Here is a 12496-nt window from a genome sequence, read left to right as displayed (position 1 = left end):
CCAGCTTTAAATAACTTTGTCTGTAGAATATTCTATTTTTATTGATTAATGAAAAAGCAGGGTTTATGATCTATGTAACGCTAGATAACTGTGGAAAATACATTTTAAAACACTGCTGAGGAGAAAATAAAGTAATACATAGAAATTAGAGTTTAAAGGAACTTCTAAGATGTGTATCTGTGACACTATAAGAGTTCCTTGTAATCTACAGGATAGACATGTTATTAATGGCATGAATGGTGCTGATGTCTTCACTATCCAAGCTCTTCACACTTCTTAGAATTAAATAATTAGAATAATTAGAAAGAGACTGTTAGATTTAATAAGGCAACCATTTAAGGTTCGTTACAGAATCATTACTTTTATTTCATAGATGGGAAGCTAAAATGTATAGTTAGTAAACAGACTTTAGATGGCCTCTGTTAAAATCTGTAGGTGGCATAACACACATAGTAGAAAAATACTTTTAAGACTTCATTAAATTTTAATTTCATTTCAATGAAAATTTAATTATATTAAATATGTTTTAGTAAAATGTATATAGTTATTTCTTATAATGAACTATAGTCTAGTGGAAGATGTATTATTTTAAATAATAAATAAATAATATCCTTTGGCTTTCTCATAATATATACAAGCATCTAGCTGAAGATTTTTAAAAACTGGGTGGGCCACAACTGTTCAATAGCTAAAGTAATCAAAGTTTAGGCCCACCTATAAATGCAAAACAGTTAATGAAGAAATATTATAAATGAAGGTCATCATATTTTGAATATTGTAAGATTAGTTAGAATAATTTATTACAGATACAAACATTAACAATCTTCTGTTTAACATATTTTATGTATGATCATAACGATTGGATTTATTTCATTTTATTCTTTGCTTGGGCAAGTTGACTTCTCCAATCATTAGGCCATTTTTTGTTAACTTTCCTTGATGCATGATGTTTAAACAATTTTTTTTTTCAATTTGGAAGATTATGGCAATTAATGATGTGGACATGTAACATTCAGATGACAAATTGAAGATAGGATAGCCCATTACCAGTGAGTAAATCCAAATGAAGTGATTGGTACTTAAGCTTGAGATGAACATGACTGAAATTTTTCTATAAATTTTCAAGATCGCTCATATATCCAGACAGATACACACAGATACATAACTACTCAAAAAGCCATTATTATACATAACAATGGCTTTTTGATTATTCTTAAGATATATCAAGAGCTAATTAATGAATGAAGGCATAAGGCTACATGCGACTTAGTTTTATTTATTAAATAGCAATAGCACTTAGACTTATATCCCGCTTCACAGTGCTTTACAGCTCTCGCTAAGCGGCTTACAGATAAATAGAATGAGAGTAACCGAAAAATCAAAACTGAGCCATGCTAATGAAAATAGCTACTTTAGTGATGCAGATATTTATGCAAAAAATAATTCCATACGTGCTCAAATATAATTTGATAAATTATCTGCTTAGTTGATCATAAAATAGAGAATTACATTTACATTCAGAAGTATCATTGTATCATATTTTAAGTCTATGAGAGGATAATTTTTGAAAACTGGGCATGATTGTTACCAGATTTTGAAATACATTTAAAAGTTGAAAGAAGTAAACTGAAGGATCATAATCAGGTTCAGGGCATAAAGTGGACTGAAAGAAGTCTGATTAAACTTATCTCTGCATCAAATGGGAACTGCTGCCCACAGCAAAACAAGATGTTAAAGTGGGTTAATAAGATATGAAGCATATCTGAAATGAGCACATATTAAAGAACTGTGGAGGAGGAATACTTTTTTACTAATGAAAGTTTAATATAATCTACTCTTTTCCTTTCACTTCCACTATTCCATTAAGAGCCATTAGTAACATATATTTTCTGGGTAAGAAAGGTACGATAGAGAGTTTATTTAGCATGTGGAAGAATGAAATATCTCCAGATATACATTTGCTTAGCATTTATACAAAGAGGCTAGCGACACCATTTGAAAGTGCTTTGCTTCAGTCTTAATTGATACTTCATAGATTATGCCACTGCATCTATTATTTGAAGATCTGCTAACTCAAACTGATCTGTATCTCCAGTATCTAGAAATAACCTGCATGATTAAGATTTAGTCTGCATATAGATCTTCAATGTTTATATCAGCTGTTGATACAAATTTAGCTGACCCAATGACAATAGGGAAATATTGCCTTGAATTTCAAATGTTTAATACTTTGGTCCCAGTTCTGAAACATGCATTATATATATTGTTGCATCCTCAAAGGCACAAAGATGGAGTTCAGAAATATCTGATAAAGCCCCACCTTCTTTTAATTGTGATCTCTAAATTACAGCTCAGTTCTTTATGATTTAGAATTAAGTCATGGCAGTACTTCCAATGAGGAAGGATTAGAAAAAAATTCTATTCTTTCCTAACAGAATGAAGACTATTAGATATTATAGCTAGATGATCCTCAACCAAAGCACAGCAGTATCCCCCAAATTGTCTCATACAATTTGTTTTTACCAGTTGCAGGCCTAAATATCAATGGAAAATGGTTTAACCAGTAAATTATTACTAGGATTGAGAGCTGGAAGAGGTAATAACAATGATAAAATTGAACAAATCAGTCAGGAAGTTAAGCTTATCTTCAGTAAATGCTTTGCAAAGAGAAGAATTCTGGAAAATGCAGAAAACTGTCTTTCCAGCATTCATTTCAAATCAAAGTTATTACTTTTATTCTTCTTCCAAAATCCGAATACTTGTTTTCAGGAAATTAATGTGTAAAGTTTGGAGACTGAATATAACACCAGAAATTAAAGTCTATGTCTTGAGGGCTTTATGTGCCAGTTCAGAAGTTTTAGAAGGACAAGGTTTGGCTTTGTAATACGATTCTACAACGGACTCTGAACGAGAAAGTTTGTTTCCATGCATAGACTGCACTTCTACAATTTTTCTTTTAATCTATCACTCACCCATTAATGAAAACAATTGTAATTATTCTGATAAAACATAGTTTAATTTGTTTTGAGCTTAAATTTTTACACATATTATACGCAGTTTTGCTTATGTGATACTTGTGTGTGCTTAACAAAATATAAACTCTTTTAATTTTATTAGATAAAACCAGAAGGAAATGTTTCCCATTATGAAAAGAAAAATGTAATAAATTAAGGGAAAAATGGATAATACAATTAATTGAATGGTTATTATCAATTATAGTAAAATAGAAAAGGTGTTATTGCTACAATTCTAATGTTGGCAATCAGCAGTATAGACATCAATCCTGAAATTTGAATAGTTTTAATTTAATCATAAGATACACAAGAATAACGAGATGCAAAAAGTCTGTATCAATGACACTATTTCAGATAGGAAAAATATTATACTTTTATTGTACTATAATAATACTATACAACTCATCAAATAGATGCATCAAATTTTCAAATCAAATACAAAAGGCTATGCTGCCTAGAATTTATTCTTGACTATATTAATTCATTACATAACTCCTTAAACTGTTAGGGAGATCATGAAAAATCCCTGTTGTGAATTAAATAAAATAATATTTTTTTTAGCTCAGTCCTTACCATGATTATTTAGATGTTCCACTGACTTCAGTGCAATGCTTTAACTGGATACAGTTAAATCCCAGAGAACAAGTTACTAGGGTTTACTATCACTTGAATGAAATTTTGCCTGTTACTAATGCCATTCCTCAATTTACCTTTACTTGGTAAAATGTTTTAAAATATGTATACGGAATATTGATTAAATTATAAAAATACACAGTTCTTAGAATTTTACTGGATGAAGTGGTAAATAAATGTAAAACTTCTAGTCAAGAATGTTATTTAATTGACATATAAATTGTTACTTAAAATACCCATTTCATTTAATGTTGCTTTACTGCAAAAACAACATATTGATCAAATATCAGGTAACTAAATCCTGAATGGATTCTAATTTTTTGTTTATTTTCTGCCATCAAGGTCCTTGTATTATTTTTGCAGGTCCTTGTATTACTGCTGCAAAGTCTTGAAAAATCCTCTGATCTTTTGGAACAGTTTGTGGGACTCATAGAGACATACAAATGTAAGGGAGTGATAAAGACTGAATCCATCCTCAAGAGGCACGGTGGTGTAATGGTTAGAATGCAGTACTGCAGGCTACTTCTGCTGACTGCTGGCTGCCTGCAATTTGAGTCTCATCAGGCTGAAGGCTGACTCAGCCTTCCATCCTTCTGAGGTCAGGAAAATGAGGAGCCAGATTGTTGGGGGCAATATGCTGACTCTGTAAACCGCTTAGAGAGAGCAAAGCACTGTGAAGCAGTATATAAGTCTAAATGCTATTGCTATGCTATTTGGGGCATGCACAGGGAGGGATTAAAACCTACAAAATGGTGGGCATGATGTTGCAATTCAAGCCTTGTCCTCTTTTGTCAGTGCATGTGATGCTGTCACACGTGCAAGGGCAAGATACATGGACTATGATGCCATAATCCTGCTTCCCATTTTATAGATTTTGACTTCTCTGACATTACTGTCCTGTTTCTCTTTGGTGGATCAAAATACAGCAAGTTCTGGATAGGTTAGGAAGCCTTGACTTGCACAGGTTCTGAACAAATTATTTTTCTGCTGTACAGTCATATAAATGACAGAAAGGTCATAAAATACCAACTCTATCTCAACAATGCTGACTTTTTTTTTCTTTTCATGTTTACTTACTGTTTGAACTTTGAGGAAATCCAGTTAAGGAAGATGGACCATTCATTCCAGGTAAAAGAACTGGAGGAAGGCCAGGTAGTCCTGGGTAAGCTGCTGGCAAACTGATTCCATGAAGCGAACTGCTGTCCATCATGCCTGGCTGCTGTACTGTTAATCCTAAAACATCTGTAGCCTTTTTAATACGATCCAATTCTTGCTGTGCCATCAGCTGTCTAACAGTTGTAGGAGCTAAGTAGTCTTTTTCCCGGTCCAGCTGACTTCCCACAGTTTCTCGCACTTTTGTTATGTGTTGTTTGGAAAATATATGGTCTCTTATGGACAAACGTGCAGAATACTTCACCCCACATAGAGAACACTCTGGTCTTGACCCATCAGTTGCATTCTGATTGATCATAAATGGCTTCCCTATGTTTATTTTGAATTTCTTTTCTTTTGCTCGTGCATTTTGAAACCAAACTTGTACCACACGTTTGGGCAAGCCAATCTCATTTCCTAGCATTTCGCATTCTTGCATGGTTGGAGTCCGATAATCACTAAAGCAAGCCTTCAAGACCTTAAGCTGTAAATTACTCATTTGTGTCCGAAATCGTTTGTGACCAGGCCGATCACTACTTTTAGATTTAAAGGGATTGTTTCCTCCAAATGGATTAGGTGAACTTGGATCGGCAATGCTCGATGTCTCACTGCGATCAGCATTATCATCAGGATCATCAGTAATGTAAACACTTTGGTCGAGATCACAATCTTTGTCACTGAAATGGATTGATGGGCTCGTCATAGAGAATAAATGCCTATCATCACTGTTCTCCACATTAGGTATGTTTATGTTTTTTGGCAAATTGTCATTGAGAATATTTTTTGGCTCTTTGGGAGTTGATGTAGATTTCACATCTTTTGAACCACCACTCATACTTTCTGTTTCATTGTTTCCTTCATCTCCTGTTGTAGCATCACTAATTGCAGTATTAATTGATGAAGTTTCATCAAAGTCAGTTTTGCTCTGATCATAACAACTATCAACATGAGAAGCATTCAGATTTTCAATATCTTCATTGCATTCCGCTTTGAAAGACGAAGGACTTAAAAGATTCTTCGGTGACATTTCTGCAGTTTTACTAACAGGAGTTGAGACAGTAGAAGCTAATTCATTTTCACTTGATAAATCAATTTTTGTTAAAGATGATGGATAATCAAAAAACATGTATTTTTGTGGACTCTCTCCTCCATCTTCATTGGCTATTAAAGGACTCGGTGGCAAACTATATCCTGCCTGTTTTCCTTCATTCCAGTGTCGACTGCGAATATGACTTTCTAAAGCTGACTTTGCTTTAAACAATGCTCGACAAAAAGGACATCTTTTATGAGACTGGGCTGGCCCTACTGCACGAAATTGCCCTTTTCTTTCTCGAGCTCTTGTGTTTTGAAACCAGACTTGTACAACCCTCTTTTTCAGACCTACTTCACGTGCAATGTGATCTAGCATTTTACGAGTAGGATTGGAATCCAAAAGGTATTTTTCATAGAGTATTTCCAACTGCTCTGGAGTAATTGTAGTTCTCAATCGTTTATCACGGTGCTGGTCCTCACCACTGTTTCCTCCTTCTTTTTCACTACAGTTATTATCATCCTTGTCATCCAGTTTCCTTTTAAGTGAGCCAGAAACTGAAGCAGTATGGTGAGTTGTGTGAGTTGAACCTACTTGTGGTGCCATCTGAGCCAAAGAACTATTCAGCAACTGACCTGTCATCAAAGAGCTATTAGGATCAAATATCATATAGGGCATATCCATAGGCCTTTCTAAAAACTGAGAGTGAAGGAATTGATTTTGTGCTGCTAAGAAATGCATGTGTTGGTGTTCCTGCCAAAGTTCTAAAGTGGGAAAGGCGACTGTACACTGGTCACATTGGTACTGTAATAATTGAGGAGGTAGACTGTTTTGAAGAGGACCCATTGAAATTGTTAAAGGACTGGAAGGAATCGGTGTAGATTGTGATGTAGAAGGTGGTCTGCCTCCTATTTGAGATTGTTTGTGTTGCTGTGCTTGAGAAGCTGAGGGCTGTGCATCAGTGGACGATCCTGTGGAGGATGTTAGTGTGGATTGCATTAATTTGTTGCTTTGGGAGGAAGTCTCAACTTGTTTAGGTGTAGTGTCATTTTGCTTTTGCTTTTCAGGTAAATCAGGCTTGGGAGAGTTTTTGTCTGGCTCGGGTTTGGGTGATGGCATCAAAGGAGTACTAGAGCCAGATCCAGAGCTTCCTGCGGTTGTTAGAGCCATACTTTTAGATGAATCTGATGGACCAGAATATGTACAGTTCCTATAAAGTGTTTGGTCTGTGGCATCCATTGAGTCCTCTGTTTGACTTTCATCTTGGGCATCATCATCCTCATCTTTATAACACAGTTTTTTCTGATGAGTAATTAAGTCAAAAATTCTAGGAAAAACGACATTACATTTTTTACATTGATATTGCATGTTACTAGTCCTAATGTATCTCTCATTGGTGAGTTCCCTTTTCTCATTATCTTTAGTTTCAGCTTGATTCTCATAGCTTTTTCGAGCCTTTTGACGTGCATTTTGGAACCATACAACAATAACACGAGTAGCTAAGTTAAGTACTGTTGAAAGCTGTTCAATTTCATCGTCCTTTGGATAAGCATTTGTATCAAAAAAATCTTGTAACACTCTCAACTGGTAGTCAGTGAATCTTGTTCTAGATGATCGCTTGCTTAAAGATGCATCAGATTTGTAATGTTCTAAAGAACTGGTTTGTGGTTCAATTCTTATATCTTCCAAAACTGTTATGGGAGGGTTACTAAAATTGTATGGAGAATCTTTATTTCTCTGTCGTTCCTTAAATAAGGTATTTCGAAACCAATGTTTAATAACTTTTTGTGAAAGGCCAGATTTCTCAGCCATTTCTTGAATCTGTTCTTCGCTCGGAGAGTTATTAATATCAAAATATGCTCGCAGGATTTTCAGTTGGTCATCTGTGATTCTAGTACGAGGGCGCTTGAATTGAGAGTGTCGTAGAAAATTGGGATCTAATCCAAGCTGTTGCTGACAAAGCTGAGTAAGATCTGCAGATAAAGCATCCATTGGTGGTAACTGAAGGGCAAGCTGAGGAGGTAATGCTGGGTGTTGGACTGATTGCATCATAATTGGGGGGAAAAGAGGAAGATCTAAAGATACTGGCAGCTGCACTGGTGGTGGAGCAGAAGGTGGTGGAGGAGGTGGAGGAGGTGGAGGAGGTGGTGGTGGAGGAGGTGGTGTTGGTGGTGGAGCTTGCAGAGGAGTGGGAGTTATGCTCTGGATTTTTCCAGAGCTAGAGGAAGGCTGTGAAGGAGTAACAGATGGAGCTGGAGGTGGTGGTGGAGGTGGCGGTGGTTCTGGAGAAGATGGTGAAATAGGATAAAGCTTGTCATATGCCTCCCTGTATTGACAGGCAAATTTTTCTAGTGCACCATATGGGAAGAACTGACCATGAACGTGTTCCTGATGACTCTTCAATATAAGTATGTTTGAAAATAATTTGCTACATGCTGCACATTCCAATTTGTCAGTGTTTTCACAATCACCGGTTTTATTTTTCTTCTGCACCTTCTGCCTATTCTCGTTATATTGAATAACCAACTCAAAGCCAAAATTTTCTAACAAAGCCTTGGCTGCATTTCCTCTTGCCCCAGAAGCAATTCTAGGTGGTGGGATAATTGGTTCTGAAGACTTCTGCTTCTTTATTTCTTTGTTTTCTTTCAATCCTTCACTATCACTTATGAATTCTTGCTTTGGTTTTTCTTGTTTCTCAGAAATTTCTTCAGATTCCTTCATTAGGGGCATATCCTTCCCCATCTGGCATTCTGCATTTACAGGATTTTGCTCTGCTTTTATCAACTTATTAGTTTGCTGCTGCTGCTGCTGCTGCTTTTGGGGCTGAATTTGAGGTGGTGTAACTTGATACTGTTGTGCCTGTTGCTGTAGTAGTTGCAGCTGAGTTTGACCGACATGGTGCTGAGCTTGCATCTGCTGTTTTAGGTCTTCTAACAACGAACCTGCCATACCTGCCATTCCAGGCATACCAAAAGCGGCAGAAGCAGATAAACCCAGATCAGGGCTCAAACTGAATTCAGTCCCAGGAATATAGAACGGAAAAAGAAACTGTGGCTGCTGAAATTGCAGCAGTGCCTCTGGCGTCATAGGGAAATGAGGCAAAAATGCAGGGTTCAAGAACTGTGGTTGAAAGAAAGCTGCTTGCTGCTGCAATTCATGTTGGAGTTGCATCTGCAGCTGTGCTGGTGACTGGGGAGGATGATGTGTAGGCTGAGCAGAAATCAATTCAGAAGCCTGTTTTTTAGTTACCTCTTTGGCATCTAGGTGAGTTTCTTTGCTGTTTACTGCTGGTAGGCTTGTAGACTCTACTGATCCTTGGCTAGGGCTATTAACGCTCCCTGCTGTACTAGTTCCACTTAAAGTATTACTGTTTGGCTCTAATTTCGCAGCCCTTGCCTTAGTCTGATGCAGTACAGATCTCATGTGGATTTCCAGTGTAGAACTTTGGCTGTAAGAAACATTACAAATGCTGCATTTGTAGGGTTTGTTGTCAGTGCTGCTGTTGGCTTCTTGAGGGACAGGACTGGATGCTTCCTGCAACACTTTTTTGAGTTTATGTAAATGAGAGACTGAATTATAATGGACCAAAAGAATGTTCTTTTGCGTGAAAGATTCTTTGCACACTGTGCATTTATATGGACGAGAAGGATCTAGAAATTTTTCCATAGTAAAATTTGGCCCTTTTCTAAAAGGTAAGGTCCGCTTTGGTTCTGAGCCCATTTCATCTGGAATCGAGCTGCTATCACTTCCTACAGGACTTGCTTTACCTTCCTGGTCTACCTCATATTCCCTTTCTATATCTTGTTCTAGTGCATGTTCATCTTGTGCCATACTTTCATTTTCTGACCAGAGTTCACCATTTACAGGTAAAGATGCACACAGCTGCTGAATTTCAGCTTCACTGAGTTCTGGATGGCCTGTTTCCAAATGTTTTTTTAAAGCCTGGAATGTACGGAAGCTACGTTGGCAAAGGCTACACATGGTAGCAGCCCGAATAGCATGATACTGGGAATGTATCTGAAGCTTCTGCATAGTCTTAAAAGCCAAGCTACAATGGTTACAACGATATTTATAGACATGGCGATCAGAAACAGAAAGCTGCTGCCTCTTCTGCTGTTCATTCAAATGATCTGGCAGTGATTCAATTATCTTTATATCATTAGTGCTGCTTTTGTTCCATTCTGGCAGTTCAGCAGATTCTTTTAGTGGCTTATGTTCCTCTACTTTAATTTCCATTCCAGTTTTTGATTCTTCAAGCCCAGGAGTATTCTTCTCCTCTGGAGGACTATCACCTGCTTACAAAAGAGAGAAAGAAAGAGAGAGAGAAAACAGTAATCCATAGATTATTTAGCAGAAAGTATCTTTGGTATGAGACTTATACACAGGTATTCTAAAATAGTGACCATTCATCAATAGTTTTGCAATTGTATATATGCATAGGCAATACAATTTAGACTGATTAGGCAATTCCCATTTTTAGTACATTGGTATGTTGTCCTATAAAGAATATTTTGAAAAATAACTAGATATAGTCGGTGTTCTACCTAAGGTTACAAAGAACATGTGCATACAAATGGCCTTGGTGGCCATTCCAGAGAGAATAAGGGGGAAAAGGCAACTGTCTGGATCTTGTTGAATCACAGTTGGAAAGGAAAATGTTTAGGTATCTTTTAGGTGTTTCTAATTAAACACCTAATTAAATCGTCAAGGGTTTCTAGCCAATACATAAAATCATAGATGGGAATGACATTTTAAAAAGTATTATTACAGAGAAAGACTTGAATCAAACATGGATATATGGACAGTAGTTATGAGTTTATTTTCACATAGTTTTTGGCCTTTGCTCATTATTAGGTTTTTTTCTATCATTGTTCTCCTTCCTTATCTTTTTTCCCATTAGTGTGGTCGGCCTTCTAAATTGTAAAATATAAATGGATATTGTTATACAAGGTCACACATATGTAATTAAAAGAATGCAGTGTGAATATACCTAATTCATTATAGCAGTAATCTGTGGTGGATTGTTGCTGCTAGTTCAAACTTATTCAAAAACCAAACTGGGCAACCGACTTCTACCATCTTATTAATAGGTGCAAATCTAAAACCACAATAGACGCCCCTAAAAGAATGAATTTAATGTTGAATATATTCAAACCTGGATCTTTAATCTATTCCTGTCTGTAACAACTTATTACACCTTTGGTTTATTTTAATACCAAATATAGTATAATCAGTTTAAGGATACAAAAAAATAAAATAATGTAGCTGGTTTATAACTCAACAGATAATATCTGTAACTGGAGGTGAGCAGGGATCCTGTGTCTTTATCAGCTGCATGCAAACAAGAATTCTAAAGGTTCTGACTTAAGGAATTAAGGAATTAATTCATTATAGGAATTAAAACTATAGAGAAGTTTTGCCATTTGTACATGGGACTGAGGAGTCTGGGCTGAAAAAATCCTGCTGGGATTTTTCTATATTGAGTTAAATGAATAAATAATAACGCTCCAGTAAACATGTTCCTGAAAAATCAAGCAGAGAACTTTCCTCTTCTACTTGAGGTGGGAAAAGACTCTCTCATGTGTGGATATTTTTGTTTTTTAAAAACACCTTTAGGTGATTGCATTTGATTGGCATTATGAGGAATGGACAGGGGGAACATGGGATTCAATGACTGACAGACCTACCCAGAAATCAGAAGCACCTTTACAATCCAACTGTCACGATTTGCTAACCAAAATGTTTTGAGACAATGGGATTGAGAAATCTTTTTTAAACTATTACCTCTACTTATTGTTCTCTGTTTTTCAGCTAAGGAACATTTGGCTGTGTTATTACCATATTGATTTAAGGACTGCATTTATGTTTTATGCTAAACCTTGTTGCAATCCCAAACTGTTCGAGCCATCTCTTTAAAGTTGGCTATTAATCTCTGTTCTCGGCGCTCTTTTTTTGGCATAACGCAGTCATAAAATGTGGCTGCCTGAAGTCACCATGGGGTCCATTTTTATACAAATGTAAATTACCTTCTGCCTAAAAAAAGAAAAAGTTTTTCTTTTTTTAGGCAGAAAAAAACCTGATTTAAAGAAGTTAGTCCAAAACTGCTGATTATTATTGTATTTCATCCCTAACTATAATGTAGTTTTTTTCCTATAAAAAGTAGGAAAACCATAGCACAGTAGCTAAAGCCCTGAAGGGAAATGTCCTACAATATTGCTGTATTGCAAAACATACTTGATTTCATGAATTGGTTAAAGCAAACGGGACTTTAATCTCTGCATTGTTTTTTTTTTTTTTTTTGGTGCGAAGTTACTGCAGTCTCCAAAGTGAAGGAATTTTTAATCAAAAGACACTGATGTTTCAATTCTGCAGGTGTGGTTTTTATTGCTATACCTGAGTATTTTCCAGACCCCTCAGTTCTCAGGTTTGTAGACATAGCATCACAGTCAGATTTCTCTGAAGCAACTGTTGGCAGTAGCATACTGTTAGGCATCATCATATCTGGTACAGGAACCTTAGGGAGGAAAACATAATTTTGTCACTGCTTATCACATGTAGACAAATCATTCAGGAGCTTAAAATTTAGCTCATAAAAATAACAGAAATGTATTGGTTAAAATATCCTGAGCAAAAAAGATATGAAAAACTCTACTTTCATTGAATTGAG

The 12496-nt window shown here is 36.0% G+C and overlaps 1 protein-coding gene across 8 annotated transcripts in view; it reads right to left on the bottom strand.

The window, feature by feature from the left end:
• The window catches only part of ZFHX4 (zinc finger homeobox 4), a 200027-nt gene that overhangs the window by 5948 nt on the left and 181583 nt on the right, over positions 1 to 12496 (bottom strand). For all 8 annotated transcript variants that reach the window (XM_032222895.1, XM_032222897.1, XM_032222899.1 and 5 more), the window contains 2 exons: positions 12223 to 12343; positions 4725 to 10121 (listed from right to left, as the gene is read on the bottom strand). In XM_032222895.1, the coding sequence (XP_032078786.1) occupies positions 4725 to 10121; positions 12223 to 12343 (5518 nt within the window). The remainder of the gene's footprint in view (positions 1 to 4724; positions 10122 to 12222; positions 12344 to 12496) is intronic.

This window comes from Thamnophis elegans, chromosome 8 (assembly GCF_009769535.1).
Source record: "Thamnophis elegans isolate rThaEle1 chromosome 8, rThaEle1.pri, whole genome shotgun sequence".
Lineage (NCBI taxonomy): Eukaryota > Metazoa > Chordata > Lepidosauria > Squamata > Colubridae > Thamnophis > Thamnophis elegans.
Note: the sequence above shows the minus strand (reverse complement) of the source record. Positions and strands in the feature narration are given on the sequence as shown.